Below are 17,603 nucleotides of genomic sequence, written 5' to 3' on the forward strand. Positions count from 1 at the left end.
GTGCTCTGCGAATGCCTGTTCTCACTTTCAGGTGACATTGTAAATAAGAAGCAGGCAGCATTATCTCCTGTAAATGTAAACAAACTTGTTTGCGTTAGCTGAACAAGAAGTAGGACTGAGTGGACTTGTAGGCTCTAAAGTTTTACATTGTTTTGTTTTTGAGTGCAGTTACATAACAAAAAAACTCCCTACATTTGTATGTTGCCCTTTCACAATAAAGAGATTGCACTATAGTACTTGTATGAGTTAAATTGAAAAATACTATTTCTTTTATCATTTTTACAGTAAATATTTGTAATAAAAAATAATATAAAGTGAGCTCTGTACACTATGTATTCTATGTTGTAAGTGAAATCAATATATTTGAAAATGTAGAAAAACATCCAAAAAATGAATAAATTTCAAATGGTATTCTATTGTTTAAGTGTGATTAAAACTGTGATTAATCATGATTTTTTTAATCGTGATTAATTTTTTGAGTTAATCACATGAATTAACTGCAATTAATTGACAGCCTTACAAACAACACATAATCCATGGTTTGATTTTCACTGTTGCTAGATACTAGGAAACTTGATTCTTTGGGATGAGGATGGTGGTGGAGCCACAGAGACTGAGGGCAGAATAGTCGCATGTGGTTGCGAATGGGAGGTGGGGAATAGGATCCCAGAGATCTTATGCAGGGGGAAGGGAATATACAGTTTTCATTTTAGTTTAGGGTTTGGGGGCATTGGTTTTACAGTGTTGATCTGGCATTTTTTATGTTTTGATAGTTTCCATATTCATCTGATGGAAGATGCATGAGTGTGTTTGGAGAGCAGTGTTTTACTGGGATTTGGTGACATTTATTGGTATTTTAAGGAAACTTGAGTCCCATGTATAGTTTATCCTAGTACAGAATTTCAGTTCAGTGCCAGGAGAATGATGGGTTGCCCCCTTTAAGATGCCACCTGAAGTGCTGAGATACCACTGAGCACAACTGTTCTGCCAGCATTGGCCTCCTTTTTACCTGTCTTGCTGAGCCAGGCTCTTAAGCCTCCTCCAGCACACACAGGCAGGGCCACACCCAATTGCAGAAAAACACAAAACACTCAGCTCAGCTCCGAGAAGACTCAGTTTAAGGGACTTGCCCCAGCACCCAGATGTTCTCCTCCCTTGGAGTGCAGACCCAAAGGTATATTACAAAATCCACTTCATCCCCCAATGTGGAGGAAGGTATGCACAGATGGAAATGGGTTTACAGTTTCTTATGGTCAGCACCCCTTCTGATATTATTACAAATTTTGTATATATATAAATCATCAACTTGCTCCATACTGGGATGGAATTCACAGATTAGAAGGCTAGAAGGGTTTGTTGTGATTATATAGTCAGATCTCCTATATCCAACATAGGCCATAGGACTTCTCTGAATGAATTCATCATATTTGAACAACTGCAAGTCTTCTAGAAAAGATCCAGTCTTGATTTTAAAGTTTCCAGTGATGGAGAATCTACCACAATCCTTGATCCAGTGGTTAATTATCCTCACTGTTGAACATGTGCACTTTGAGTCTGAATTTGTGAGCATTGGCCTGCTAAATCCAGTTCAATCCTTGAGAGGGCCACTTAGGGATTTGGGGCAAAAATTTGTCTGGGGATTGGTCCTGCTTTGAGCAGGGGGTTGGACTAGATGATCTCCTGAGTTCCCTTCCAACCCTGATATTCTGTGATTATTTCAGTATCTGCCACTGGATTTTGTTATATCTTTGTCTGCCCAATTAAGAGTCTTCAGTTATCAAATTACTGTTCCCAATGAAGGTAATTATAAGGTGTTTTCCAATCCTTTAATCATTCTCATGAATCTGAACCCTCCCTAACTTATCAATATCTTTCTTGAATTGTGACACTAGAATTTGACACAGTATTCCAGTGGTCCAGAGGTAATAAAACTTTCCTATTTCAACTTAGTATTCCCTGTTTAGACATCCAAGGATTGCATTTGCCCACACCAGGTGACTTGGGCTCACTGGACTCCAGCTAAGGGGCTGTTTAATTGCCGTGTGGGCTCAGGCTGCAACCTGAGCTCTGGGACCCTCCCACTTTGCAGAGTACTCAAGCCCGGGCTCCAGTCCAAGCTCAAAACTCTACACCACAATTAAACAGTCCCTTAACCTGAGCCTGGCAAACCCAACTCAGCTGGCATAGGCCAGCCAAAGGGTTTTAAGTGCAGTGTAGATATATCCTTAGTCACACCCATTCCACTGGGAGTTCATGTTCAGCTAATCATCCACTATGATCCTCAAGTCCAGAGTCACTCCTTCCCAGGATAGAATCCTGTAAGTATGGTTCATAGTCTTTGTTTCTAGATGTAAGACTCTATTTTGCCATACTGAAATGCAAAGTTTGCTTGTATCCAGCTTTCCAGTGGATCCAGATCATTCTGTATCCGTGACATGCCTCCACAGTATTTTTAGGCTTCTCATAATTTGATTTTTTAAAATCACTTTGATGGATGGTACTGATGCTTGTTTTTAAGCTTTTTTTTTTTTTAGTTTTTTATCACTTTCATTTTTCACAGTTGCAGGATATTATTGTGGGGAGGACAGACAATTATTTATTGACAGTAGATGTTAAACCTTTATAACCATTAAAGCACAAATTGTCATCATCACGTCATAATGTACAAACTAATAAGCTCTCAAGCAGCATTTTCTTATTTTGCCTATCTGTAAATTTTGATTATTACTAATGCAAATATGTTTTCAGCAGTTTGTGTGTGTGGTGAAATTGCGTACCAATAAAAATCTAATCCTTCCAAGCCTAATTATGTACCATTCCTCCAATCTTTGTGTCAGCTGCAAACTTTATCAGTCATGTTTTTATGCTTTCTTCCAGGTCCTTGACAAAAATGTTAAATAGCACTGAACCCACCAGTAACACTGGGACTCAATGATGAGTCCCAACCTATAATTACATTTTGAGATTGTCATTTAGCCAGTTTTTAATCCTCTTAATATATGCCATGTTGATTTTGTATTGATTTGGGGGATAGGACTATGCTTGTTTTCATAGCAATACTTTACTTTATGTGGAAGAAATCTAAAGATATTCTAAATATAAGTGGCACAATTTGTAATTAGAACTCTGGAACCACTATTTTCCATGTTAAGTAACTGATTTTGTGACGTATAGGATACTCTTACAATCAGAGCTGGCTCCAGGGTTTTTGCTGCCCCAAGTGGTTTGGGGGTGTGGAGGGGATGGAAAAAGAAGCCAGGATCATGATCGGCGGCAGCTCCACTGCGCCGCTTTCTTCTTCGGCGGCAGGTCCTTCCCTCCGAGTGGGACTAAGGGACCTACCTCCAAAGAGCCTGACGTGCCGCCCCTTCCCCTTGGCCGCCCCAAGCACCTGCTTGCTGAGCTGGTGCTTGGAGCCAGCCCTGCTTACAATGAGAAAAATATATTCCCATGAAAAACATGGGAAATGTTCATTATTTTGCTATTTAGTTTCATTTTATTAAACATGCTGATATGTAAACAGCTAATTCATCTTTTTCATTATCCTTTGTTTAATGACTTTCCTATGAAACTCTTATTTAAGCCTTGTTTCATGTGTTTCATACTTGTAATAAACATTTTAGCCCCACTCTGGTTCCCAAACTGCCACTCTGACCAAGCAAAACAGCCAGAAAGTTGGTTTCACCAGTAGCTGGGAAATAATCTCAAAGAGTCAGGTTTGGGCTCCACATCACACTTCTCCCAGCTGCTAATATAGGAGGACACAAGGGGGAGGAGAGAAAACAATGTGTGGTCATATGTCCCCAAGGTCCAGCCATTCACAGCAGCTAGAATGGACCCTAAAGGCCATCGGTAGCTGGTCATAAATTAGAGCAGCTTTTGTGCTGCTAAAATTGATGCAAGGGACCAAGCCAGGCCCAGAATCTGGTGGCCACAAAGGAAGTAAAATGGAAAGGGCTAAGAGGGTAGCATTAAAGTAATACAAGTTAATAAAACAAACACAAATGATTGGGTTTAGAAAAAACCTGTTGTACGATTTCTATTACTTTCTCTGTACAATATTTTTAGACTCAGATTTTCAGAGCACAGCATCCAGCATGCTGGGAGTCCAATCCTGACCAGGGCCCCTAGATGCTACTGTAATACAAATACTAATAACATATTTCTATGAAGTGCCTTGCACACTTTTTACCAATATGGAAAAACATAGTAAAATGTAATCCTTTGCTCTTGGCTGAGGAGCCTAACACATGTGCTAAAGTTGGTGGCTTTTGTGCTGAATATATCTGTCTACCAGGAACCATACCGAGACCGGCAACTCATTTCACAAGGTCCATTCAACAACTGTGAGATACAATAACTTTCGGTCACTACTGACCTGGGCCAGTTTCAGATTAGTGACCTTAAAACAAAACATTCCATATCACTTGCATCATTCATTTCCCATAGGACTGTTTAAGAGCAACCAGTTCCCCTCCACAGGTAGTAAATAGATGGGTGGGGAGGTTAGGTAGGCATGGATTTGCTTATTATTTTCACAGATTGTGAACTCCTCAAAGAAACCGGTTATATCTATACAGCACCATATAAACCTATTGTGCAGTATAACTGTTTAGATACATTCTGCATACTGCTAGTGATTTTTTATGTTCTTCCTACAATAAGGTAAGAGATTTCTTTTACTTCACTCACACAGATAGATATTCATTACTAGATCATTCAGTATATACCCCCTATTCAATAAGTCTGCATAGACTGCTTATGCAGGCCATATCTTTCAAATCCTTTTATCACTATGAGAACTATTCTGAAACCATAGTTTACTTAGATTTCATTTAGCTTTAGAGCATATTGATGAAGGCTTGACAAGTAAGACATAGCTAGGACTAAGTTATAAACTGCCGCTTATGATTATGCTAGCATAGGCTGAACTTTAGGTACAGTTTGAACTATTCTGCATGTTTGACAGTGAGAAAAAAACAGATGTGGCAGGAAAATTTAAAATAGTTGATCTCCCAGTATTTGTTGGGGACAATATATAGTGAATAGGAACAGCTATGTAGACTGTACAGGAAAAGTAGAGAATATAGGGTGGTTGAATAATTCTAACACTTACTTATGTTGCTGATGTCCCTAAATAATGCAGAGCTGATATTTTTTGGAAAACTGATGAATGTTCTATTTAGAGACAATTATGCTGAAATATCACAAGTTGTATAATATATATATATATATGAAAACATCTGAATTTTTATTACTAGGGACATTCAAATGAAATCAGGACTGCCCCTTAGAAATTAATTTGCTTCTGCTGTTCATTCTTTTAGTCAAGTCTGGTATCGCAGGTAGGTGTTGGTAACAGAAACAGAATTATGACTTAAGGTGAGTTATGAGCAACTGGTCAGTTCCTAAGCAGCACAGATCATATTTGCATGCAAATATCCATAGGTTTAATATATATACACACGCACATTATATAAGCAGAACTCTTCCAACAATTGTCCTTTAAAGTTCTCCATGAGATAGCAGTGGGTCAGTTTAGGGAAACTAGTGTAGCTTTACATGGGGACACTCTTACACTGTGTAACCCTGGCTTACATCAAATTAACTTCCAATACCACACCTTTATTTAAACCACTGCAACTTGTGCGCAGCCCAGGCCCAAATAGTATTGATACTGTCCATACATCACAATGCTGATGTTATGTTTTCCTGCAAATACTACACATGTATTATTTTCCTGGTAAAAGTAAAAACATTATTGCATAGCACTAACAGTGCAACACAGTATTTGTAACACTAAATAGGTTTTGGTATACGTTGCATGAAATGGAAGTTAACATTGTTTTTTAAAAAAAAATTGAGTGAATTTAGTCCTCATGAAAGGTAGTGGACAGCTTGAGAAACTAAATTATTTAAGGCTATGGCAACACTATGCTTTTAGTGACACGACTGTGTCGCTACAGCCTTGCCACTAAAAGGCATGTAGTGTAGCTGCTCTATGTCGGCAGGCGACTGCTTTTTTGTCCTGCCAACAAAAATCTTCCCCCCTCCCCAAGTGGCAGCAGCTTTGTCAGCAGGAAAGCACTCCTACCGACAAAGCAGTGTTCACACCAGTGCTTTTCATCGATAAAACTCTTCTCGTTTGGGGTGGGGTGTGTGTTTTTTTAAAAACCCCTGAACAACAAAAGTTTTGCCAACAAAGTGCCAGTGTAGACAAAAGTCTAATAGTTATCTATTGCCAGGACAGGTATAACACGGATAGTAGCAGTGGAAAGCTCCCCAGGCATTACCTTTTGTGTCTCTCTCTAACTTAGAATTCCAGGGCTGAGGCTATGTATTCACTAGAAATGTTGCAGCTCCACCGCAGTAGCACTTCAGTGTAGACGCTCACTCCCGCAATGGGAGGGGTTCTCCCATCACTGTACTTAATCCACCTCCTTGAGGGGCAGTAGCTTAGTCAACAGAATTCTTCGCACCGCTGAGTGACATAGCTGGATCAGCCTAACTTTTTAGTGTAGACATAGCCTAAGCATGAGAGAATTAAATGTTCAGTTTCCAAATCCATTCAGTTCTTAGTCTGTCCCAGATAACAGTGCCAACTATGGTTGCCTTCATATCACAGGAACTGTCACCTGGAAACCCGACTGAATTTTTTTCTCAATCAACCAAAATTGAGGTACTTCAGTGAGCTTTTAAATATTAGTGCTAACCACACCACATTCAATCCTTGTATATAAAATATTGCTCTTATGAGTATAGTTCAGCTGTTGTTTTATTCCCTTATAAATAAAATACACCACTCCTACACAGGCCATTGACTTTTAGCCTAATCTTGTTTAGATTCTGTTTTCCTTTGCTCTATATTGTTCATTAAATCAAGTTTATCTTCTTAGGATACACACTGTTACATTACAGTTTAAGGTGAGTTTTAATACTCATGAAAGAGATGGCAAATAGCAATGATCTGAGTTTCAGTGCTGCAACCCAGCCCACTCTATCTTGAAACATCCTTATTAGCTTATTGCAGTACAGATTTTGTAATGAGCACATATGGTAAGACCATCACATTTATTGTTACTTGGGACCAAAAGGAAGAATTAAACTTAGAGCTCCAAAACATGACGCACTATGAACCCGTTTCAGTAATAAACTCGTACTACCTTCTTCTACGCCCCAATGATGTACTACATTAAATTCCAGCATTTAGCATTTCATTATTTATTCTTATCTTTAGAAATGAGGCCTAAAAATATAAAACGTGATTCTAGCATTACTGTGGCAAAAATGTATGTGTGATAGAGCTAAAAACAGCAGAAAAAATAACCAATGGTGTCCTGAAAAGCTATTAGAGAAAAGCAAAGGCAAGGAAAAGAAAAATAATACATATTACACATGCACACAACTCTGTAGTAGGATACACCTTTAATACACAGAAAATATATTATTTGTAATATTTATCATGCAACATATACAAACCATTCTTGTTTCAATCAGCTTATACCAGGAATCAGCAACCTTTAGCACATGGCCTGCCAAGATAAGCACCCTAGCAGGCTGGGCCGGGCCAGTTTGTTTACCTGCCGCGTCCACAGGTTCGGCCGATCACGGCTCCCACTGGCTGCGGTTTGCTGCCCCAGGCCAATGGGGGCTGCAGGAAGCAGTGGCCAGCACATCCCTTGGCATGTGCTGCTTCACACAGCCCCCATTGGCCTGGACGGCGAACCGCAGCCAGAGGATGCTGCAATCGGCCAAACCTGCAGACGCGGCAGGTAAATAAAGCGGCCCAGCCCACCAGGGTGCGTACCCTATGGGCCACGTGCCAAAGGTTGCCAATCCCTGGTTTATACTATCACCAAGCATATTATACCATGTAGCAGTACTTAAATTTACAGTTCTGATTGCCAAATACAATCTACAATTAGTAGATATAAGGTAATCTGATACAAGACAGTTTTGTACTTTGACATCCAGATCTATTATTTTTGATGCAAAAAAACTTATTAACCCACTAGTCAATAGCTGATACACAAAGGGTAACTTGACCATGTGACCTAAAATAGATCTGACTTAGCAAGGAGGGATAAGGTTCAGTAGAATCTGATTTTAGAAGCTTAAAAAAAAAGGAAGGTTGCCTCAATCTTTGGCTAATCATTTTCTGTGGCTTCTCAGTTACATAAAAATCACTCAAAAATCAAGGGGAGAAAATAAAAAATGACATGAAAATAAAAGTAATTTTGAATATCCCCAGAAGCCCAGGGGTCCCGAACACAAACATAAAATTTGATACAAAGGATGAGAATTCAACAGTTGAATATTTCCATTTTAATCCAAGAAGGCTTCTGATATTGCTATCTTCTACTATTTGGTAAGATGGTGCAATAAACTTGTGAGCTCAAATAGAAAAGCCTCAGCAGAGGCTAATGGAAGTTGCAAGCACATTCAGGGAAGAAATAGACTTTAAAAGGTGATAAAACATACAGACTGGAGGCTTTTATTTTATAAGGCAAAAGATTGTCCCCTGTGGCAAGAAAAAAACATTTAACGGTGAACAAGAATACGTGATTATATAGTCAATACAAAAACAATATATACAGAGAGAGCATATTAAAATATGTAGGATTGTATGGATATGATATAGGTAATTTAATTTCAAGGATTCCAGTTTAAATGTATCCCAGCTGAAGAGAAGATGAAAGCTCTTACTATACCGGCTTTTCAATGCCCTGCGTGAGATTAGTTTAATGTTTAGCTAAATTTGCAGTGGGCGAGTATTCTTAGCACATACCACATATACAACAACACAACTTTAGCACTTGTTAGCAGTTTCAGATACGATTACCCTTTCACCTTAGAAGTGCTCGCTCCCAGGTCAGGACTGAGGCACACTGCCAGGGTTATGTGAGGAAGCGTGCGCTACTGCTGTCCATACTATACTATTTCTGTAAAATAGCCCCTCAGTCTCTTGGGCTTTCAAGCAAGAACCGTTCACCAGCATTAGATTCTCACATGCATGCAAAAAAATTTTAAATCAATGTTAAAATGTTTTAACTGAACATGAAAATGAGAAAGTATACTCAGAATATAAACTTAAAGACCTTGTGTACTATGCATTTATTAAAACATGACTTTTTAGTGAAGAAAACATTTAAATTGGTATAATAAACACCGAGTTTACTTAGAAAACTTTCATAAACTGATTTTGTATTACAGTTTCTATATGTGCCATCATGACATTCACATCAGCAGCACAGATCTGATGTTTCTGCTTCTCATTCTCTTTCAGTGTTTCTAATAGGCCCCTATGGACTGGAGGCAAAGGACTGTAAGAGCTCAGTAAGTGAAGTTGACTTAATGGATTCTGTTTTATTTCTGAAATCCTCAAAGCCCGCAAGATAGCAGGTGCAAACTTGGAATAATGAGCTGTAGATGAAATGATAACTGGGCATGTTCTATCCTGTAATCGATCTGCAACTACTTTAGCAACAGCCGTGTGTGTGTCCAAAATATACCCTGTAGTACTGTATACAGAGTGGATAGCAGCTAGGCAGTCCTCCTCAGAGCACCACCCAGCCACCAAGTCTTGCTGAAGCTTCTCAAGCAGATCTTTCTGCAACTGAAAGTGACATTGCTTTTCCAGCTCACTAAATAATTGTGTCACCAGCTGTCCATCACCACTAGCAATCAGGTGCAAATGTCGTTCAAGGTTGGAAGACTTCAAAATATCTATTGCTGGTGACAAAGTCTGCATTAATCTTCTTCCCCTTAAATCATAAAGACCCGTTCTTATGAAATCGGTCAAAACATTATTTTCATTGGATGCACAAATACATTTTCTGATAGGGATTCCCATCCTTTTTGCATATAATGCAGCTAATATGTTGCCAAAGTTTCCTGTAGGAATACACACATCTATTGGGCTTCCAAAAGTAATAATATCTTGATGAACAAGGTCAAGGTAAGCAGAGGCATGATAAATAACTTGGGGAAGTAGTCGAGCCCAGTTTATAGAATTCGCTGCACTTAAAGCTGTTCCATATTCTACAGTAAGAAAGCCAGAATAATCAGAATTTGTAAATATTTCTTTTATAGCTGTCTGGCAAAAATCAAAATCAGATCTGACACCCACTGACCACCCATTTTCTCTTTGGCAGCTAATCATTTGTGATTTTTGAATCTGGCTTACTCCATCCTCAGGAAAGAAAGTGACTACAGCAATTCTTTGCTTGTCAGTATCACTAAGACGACTAAAACCATCTAGGACAGCACTCCCTGTGTCTCCAGAAGTAGCTACTAGGACCAAATAATTGCATCTTTTGGGAATACAGTATGCAAACAGATGAGGCATCAACTGTAATGCCAAATCCTTAAATGAGGCTGTTGGTCCATGAAACAACTCAAGGAGAAACTGGTTGCCTGTCAGATACCTAAGAGGGGCAATTTTAGAACAAGTAAAGTTTTCTCCATAAGCAATCTCAACAATTTCTCCCAGCTTGAAAGCAGGTATATCAGCAGGATGTATGAATCTTTCCAATATAATCTGAGCTCTTTCAATGTACGTTGCTTCTACTAAGCTCTGCCATTCTCCAGCAGAGAATGTTGGGAGCCCCTTCTCAGGAACAAAGAGTCCACCATCAGATGCTAGGCCCTCAACAACAGCTTCCGTGAAATATTTTTGCTCACACATTTCAGACCTTATATGTCTAGTTGAAATAAAAGTTTCTGATTCTGAGTCTTGGTATCTCTTAACTGCATCAAGAACTTTATCTGCTACAGCCTCTGCTGTAAGTCCACCTTCACAACGAACACGGATATCAAACCATTTTTTATAAAATTGCTTCCTAAACTGAAGTATGTCTCTCACAGAAATTCCAGAATCCTGCCCCACAATACGATCCACTTTCATTAATTCCAGCCTATCTATTATGTCTCTTGTGGGTACATCCAGATACACAACAATCCCATTTTTCTTCACATGCTGCATGCTGGCAGCATGCATTGGATTGGACCCAGAAAGGGAAATTACACTTCCAGATGCTGAAAACTTTAACAGGGCTTTTCCTTCCTCTTCTATAAATTGCCGACTACCAACATCCTGCAATTTTTCTGTCACGCTCATATTCCAGGTTGTTTCAAGGACATCATCATCCACATCTATGACATGACAGCCAAGTTTGTGACCTACTATTCTTCCAACTGTTGTTTTCCCAGCTCCAGGAGGTCCCATCAGGACAATATTCTGGTCTCCAGCAAGAGAGAGAGTTGAGAGCCATGACTTCCACAGTTGTGCAAATGCAAGAGTTCTTGGAAAAATCAACTTTCGATGTACACTAGAACCAACGTTCTGGGTTAATTTTAGACACTGATACCGAACAACATGAAACATCTTCTTTCCACTACTTTTTCAAGCCAACTTGACTTAAATACTATAAAGAGGAAAAAAATAATTAGTAATTCATAGAAACATACCTAAAAAAACTTGTAGATGTGAAATTAAAAAAACCCCAACCCTTAGAATACAAAGCTAATTATGACAGTGTCTCTCATAATGCCACAGGGGTAAATATTTATCAGTGAAGTAATACACCCTGACCTTTTACAGAGTACCATCTCACTTTTAATGACAAATCTTTCAGCAATGCAAGATTTTAGTAAATAACTTCCCCCATACTACATCTGCATACAAAATTTAGTTTAATTTTTTTTTAAAATGTTGAAATGTTGCAGGATTTCTAAAGATGTTACCAGACAACACCAAAACTCAATTTCTCAGATCTGATGTCTTTATGGCGCAGTCCCAAAGGGGATCTGTATTACACAACCAGAGGAATGAGTCTCTTTCTGTGTGCCCTAACTTTGTCAGTAGGCTCAGCTAAGGGATGTAAGCTGAACTATTCGCAATTAACTGCAAAACAGTAGGTGTTGGATGGACACTCAATATTAATTGTTGAGGCCAATATCCTCGGGATAAATAAGAATTCTTAGCTGTTAAAGAAGCCCTCAAAACCTAATACTATAATACTGAAATATATACTAACATGTTTATTTTCTACTTGTTGGTATATAAATATTCAATGATAGATTGTTTCCTTAATAGCACAGATTTACTTTTAAACAAAGACAGCCCCTTAATGACTGACTAAATGTTTATCTTTTCACAACCTAAAAACTTTTGTTATAAAATATCTTCCCTACATGTAGATGTTTTAAGGTTTGGTTTTATTCTTTAAGACAACAAAGTAGGAATGATACACAACCCACTTAAACTCATAGGAAACTCATTAACCTACTGTAGCAATTCTGGCTCTAGCTTATCCAATTCCTTCTAGATAGACATGATACCAAACAAACAGTATCTCAAGTATTCCTAGGGTGAAATCATATTTGTTTTTACATTTGATGTAGATTGAACAGAATTAAAAGAAAGAAAATAGATGAAGTGGATCTCACAGAAGTGACTTTACTCTCAGAATAATCTTGGTGCGAGAGGGCACTCAAAAACCTGATAAATCAAACTGTTCTCAATAGCAGTGTCCCATTTTGCTTGTTTTGGGAAATCTGTGCCAGTGTCAACACGAATTGCAGAGCAGAAATTCTGTGTGATGTTTAGGGGTAGTCAAAATCTGCACACAAGAGGAAATGATCAGCACAAAACTGCACAAAAGCCTTCTTGAGCTTCTTTCCATTTTATACTTGAAAAAAAAATCAGCTGCTCTGTTACTGTTATTTACTAATGGTTCTTAGCTAAAAAAATATTATTTAAAATAAACAGGGTTGTCAAAGTTTCTTTGGGAAATTAATCTATAATGAATCTAAAAAATAATCATTTACATACTGCTTGTTACAAATGACTTTTTAAGGTCATTCCTGCCATGCCAGACAGTGGCCACACAGACTATTCACAATTGCTATGATATCATTGACTATGTTTGGGATAGCAATATTAAAACCACCAAGAACATTTTAAAAAACAACTACAAAATGATCAGTGTTTATTTTCCAGGCCAAAAATTTAATTATCTTAACTCAGGATAGCATTTTTAAAAATTATCCATAACCTGTACACAGTTACAGTACAAGCCATGAAAACAAAATGTCCTTAAACCTACATAAAACAAAAATAGCAACAATTTAAAATATTCACTTTTAATTGCTAAAAAAAAAGCCACGGTGCTGGCACAGGATAGGTGGGTTCAGCTGTGGTTTTTTGGAAGGTTTTTGCACAGATTTCTTGACTCAAAAGCAAAATTGGATCCAGCTGTTCCTAATAATTAGATTTTAAGGATTCAGTCTGGGTGCCAGTATTCTGCCTACTTGCTTAATAGCATTATATTTAAACACTTCATTAATTTTCAGACTACACATTTTTGTGCCTTTGCATAATCTAGAATGCCAGAAAATTTCAGATGAAAACAATGCTTTACTATTACTAACTAATAATAAGGGGAAATAGATGTAGTAATAACAAAGACTTCATGAAGGCAGTTAAGACTGTAATAACAAATTATAAAATCAGGAAGTAAACATAATAAAATGTTGTACCTGAAAAAATTAAAAGACCCTAACATTTGAGACTCTAGATATTCAAAAAAACAAGTTTATTTCTGGCCTTGTAATCTATCATAAACTGTGAATCAGCCACTTTGTGGCTATAATAAATATTAAAACTACTTTTCACATTTTAAAATAATTAACAATTAAAAGGCAATACACTGCATGCACACAGCAACTCCCCATTGTGTGTGAAGGACAACAAAGTTGCCTAGCATACATTGCCTGTTTTACCGAATGAGATACTCTGATCTATGCCTAGTATTTGTAAAAAGGATGAAGTCTGAGTAGGTATCTGTTGTAGGCAGATGACAACACTACAGACCTACACAGAGAAATAAAAGTAAGTATAGAGGGTGTGTTTATTTATTTATTTTAAAATTCACTAGTCTTTATAGAGATGAGCAGATGGAAGCGTTTTAAATATGTTGCAGACAGCTGCTTTGACTTTGTAGCATACAGTGAACAGTAAACAATAGTAAATGTTTTGAGATTCATTGTTGCGGATTAGATATAAAAATGTGTATCAGTTACAATGAGCATGGAAGATGGAAGACAGATAACACACAGAGCCACAGGAATGAGGAGGCTGCAAAATTTATTAGCTCTATCAAATCAAAGAGGCTCTTTGTCCTAGTGACTGTCTCTATCTTGCAGAGTTTATAAGCTCCATGAGTTCACATCCTGGGTGGCATTCACTGGCCCTGAAGGAGTCAGCTGATTTTATATACTCACCGAAAGTATACAGTAAAGTTCAACTGGCTCCCTGAGGAACTGGCTCTGAAGGAGTCAGCTGATTTTATATACTCACCGAAAGTATACAGTAAAGTTCAACTGGCTCCTCGAGGGTTAAATAAACTTTAGTGTGTCACTCAAAATTTCAATCATCCACATTTTTCAAAAACACACAAGCCATTAGCCCTCAACGACAACAAATGAGCAACCCAATGTAGACTACCTAAATACCAACTCTGGATGTTTGATTTTAAGTTAATTAGTTAAAAAGAGGTTAAGGGATGACTTGATTACAGTCTACAAGAACGTATATGGAGAACAGATATTTGAGAATGGTCTTCTCAATCTAGAAAGGTATAACACCATCCAATGGCTAGAAGTGGAAGCTAGACAAATTCAGACTGGAAACAAGGTGTAACTTTTTAACAGTGATGGTAATTAGCTAGTGGAACAATTTACCAAGGGTCATGTGGATTCTCCACAGGAAATTTTTAAATCAAGATTACATGTTTTTCTAAAAGATACATTCTAGGAATTATTTTGAGGAAATTCTATGGCCTGTGTTGTACAGTAGGTCAGACTAGATCAGGGATCGGCAACCCTTGGCACGCGCATCAGGGTTCCCTCCCAACTCTGAACTCTGGGGGTACAGATGTGGGGACCCGCATGAAAGATCCCCTAAGCTTATTTCTAGCAGCTTAGGTTAAAAATTTCCCCAAGGCACAAATCCTTCCTTGTCCTTGGATGGGTACTGCTGCCACCACCAAGTGAGTTAGACAAAGATTCAGGAAAAGGATCACTTGGAGTTCCTGTTTCCCTAAAATATTCCCCCAAACCCGTTCACTCCCCTTCCTGGGGAGGCTTGAGAACCAACAAAACAGGTTAACAAGGTGAGCACAGACCACCCCTTGGGTTTTTAGGACACTAAAAACCAATCAGATTATTTAAAAAAAAAAAAAAGAATTTTTCTTTATTATAAAGAGTAAAAGAAGCATCCCTCTAAAATCAGGATGGAAAGTAATTTTACAGAGTAATAAGATTCAAAACACAGAGGATTCCCCTCTAGGCAAAACTTTAAAGTTACAAAAAAAGGAATAAACCTCCCTCTTAGCATAGGAACAATTCACATGCTAAAATAAAATATAATCTAATGCATTTCCTTTCTATTACTTACAATTTGTAATCTTAGATGCTTAGTTCAGGTATAGCTTTGGGAGATGTATTTTCCCTGCCCTGATTCCTTGCTGACCCAGAGAGAGAAAACAAAAACCTTCCCACACAGGTTTGAAAGTATCTTCTCCTCTTATTGGTCCTTTTGGTCAGGTACCAACCAAGTTATTTGAGCTTCTTAACCCTTTACAGGTAAAGGAGGGATTTTATGCTACCCTCAGCAAGTCCCTCAGCCCGCACCGCTTCCTGCAGCCCCTATTGGCCTGGAGCAGCGAACCATGGCCAATAGGAGTTGCAATTGGCCAAACCTGTGGGCGTGGCAGGTAAACAAACCATCCCAACCCACCAGGGTGGGCCACCATAACCAAAGGTTGCTGATCCCTGGACTAGATAATCATAATGGTCCCTTCTGGCCTTGAAATCTATGAATCTATTGATTGTTTTTCCTCATTTTTTTAGTGCATAACTTGAGATATTTGGTACCTGATTTGCAGAAGTGCTGAATGCAAAACTGCAACTGAATTGAATGGGAATCCTGCTCTGAGCAAACGAAATGCTACAGAATACTAAAGTCTCTGAAAAAAAATAAATCAAGCCTTAAATGTCTCAAATTGGGCACTCAAAGTTGCAAGACACTTCTGACCTTAATCTCTGTATGCTTCAGTTCCTCATCTGGAAAATGGGCATAATATCACCATCTTAACTAACCTGGAGTTGTGAAGATAAATACCTTTAAGGATTTGGGCCTGAGTCCTTCTCAAAATTGATAAATTTAAGTGCCTAACTCCCACTGATTTCAATGAGAGTTAGATACCTAAATATCTCAGTTCCGGACTTCAGATACTAAACTGAAGAGCATCATAACAAAGCCCATGAGGAAATTAATAAATATGTTAGAGCAGGCTATGAAGGCTGTGCAGTATAAAAGCCATGGGGTCATACACTGAATGATCAGAATACAACCAAATATTGAATAGCTACCTATTCAATGAGCACCACTCATCCTGTACATTAAATGAGGTTGAGATCCTGTGGAAAAAATAATAAGTGATCATGAAATTAAAGATGATATCACAATTCATACACACAAGAGGGCCGAATTAAGGATGCACAAACAATCTTAATTCTGGCACTTGATAACTTCTGAATACTTGACATTGCAAGCTTAATTTTCTCTTATTGTAATTTTGTTGCATGTAATTATATATCACTACAGGTTTATGTGATGTTTTACAGTGACACGTAAAAGGATGAGGTCCCCGTGCTGAGCTTTTCATATTCTAAAGATTCGTTACAAAATGTCAGTAGATGTGGAAGGGAGCTGTAAAGAAAAAACGGGAATGTAACTCAGAACGGTGTTATCGCCTCCACTGAGAAAAAGGCAGAAAATGGATACAACATAGATTCCAGGCTACGCTTAGAGGTTTTCTTGTTTTTCAATATACTACATGAAGGAGCAAACTATGTTTCAGAGGAAAATTACAGTATATAGACCTAACCAGACCTACCCAATTTTTTCTACTATTACTATGAAATTGAATTTATAATAAACAATGCGATACCAAGCACTTCATTTCAGACGGGATGGGGAGAAAAGGCAGCTGCCTCGCTGCAATAGGGACCTCACCCTCAGGGGCATGGTGGGGAGATGGCAGCCCCCTCACTGCAGTGGGGACCCCCCCACAAGGGAGTGAGAGATACGGTGCCCCCCTCACTACAAAGGGGACCCCTCGGGGGCGGAGGGATACGGCTGACCGCGCACGGCATATGGCCCCCCAGGAAGCGGAGGGACAGGGCTACCTGTCACTGCAACACCCCTCGGGAACGGGCAGAGGCCCCAGTAACTCGGTGTGAGCCCTAAAATGAGTCACTGAGGGTCAAACGTACCCGGGAGGGGCCGTGCCGGGCGCGAGGTTCAGAACCCAGAGATTAACCGCACCGCCAGCAAGGCAACGTGAGATTCAACAGCCTATCCTGCCGTGCCAAGCTGGAACTCGCTCCCCCTCTGCCCCGCTCCAGCCTCCTCCGGGCTGCGCATGCACAGCAATCGCACCCGTAAGCTCCCAACGCAAGGCAGCGACAGCGCGTGCGCAATCATTTCTCACATCATCCCGTCCTACGTCAGCACTCGTGCGCCTGCGCAGCCA

At 38.9% G+C, this 17,603-nt stretch overlaps 1 protein-coding gene across 3 annotated transcripts; it reads right to left on the minus strand.

Moving 5' to 3' along the window:
* Positions 1-8,471: 8,471 nt before the first annotated feature.
* On the minus strand, positions 8,472-17,593 carry THNSL1 (threonine synthase like 1). Of its 3 annotated transcripts, none has more exons than XM_030550338.1 (3): positions 17,562-17,593; positions 16,438-16,485; positions 8,472-11,426 (listed from the first exon to the last, which is right to left on the minus strand). In XM_030550338.1, the coding sequence occupies exon 3, from the start codon at positions 11,384-11,386 to the stop codon at positions 9,179-9,181; it is 2,208 nt and encodes a 735-aa protein (XP_030406198.1). In that variant the 5' UTR covers positions 11,387-11,426; positions 16,438-16,485; positions 17,562-17,593; the 3' UTR covers positions 8,472-9,178. The 3 variants fall into 3 exon arrangements, with proteins under 3 accessions (XP_030406198.1, XP_030406197.1, XP_030406196.1); XM_030550337.1 differs by lacking the exon at positions 17,562-17,593 and adding an exon at positions 17,344-17,503; XM_030550336.1 differs by lacking the exons at positions 16,438-16,485; positions 17,562-17,593 and adding an exon at positions 17,344-17,503.
* Between the last annotated feature and the right edge of the window lie 10 nt (positions 17,594-17,603).

The sequence above is a fragment of the Gopherus evgoodei genome, chromosome 2 (assembly GCF_007399415.2).
Source record: "Gopherus evgoodei ecotype Sinaloan lineage chromosome 2, rGopEvg1_v1.p, whole genome shotgun sequence".
NCBI lineage: Eukaryota > Metazoa > Chordata > Testudines > Testudinidae > Gopherus > Gopherus evgoodei.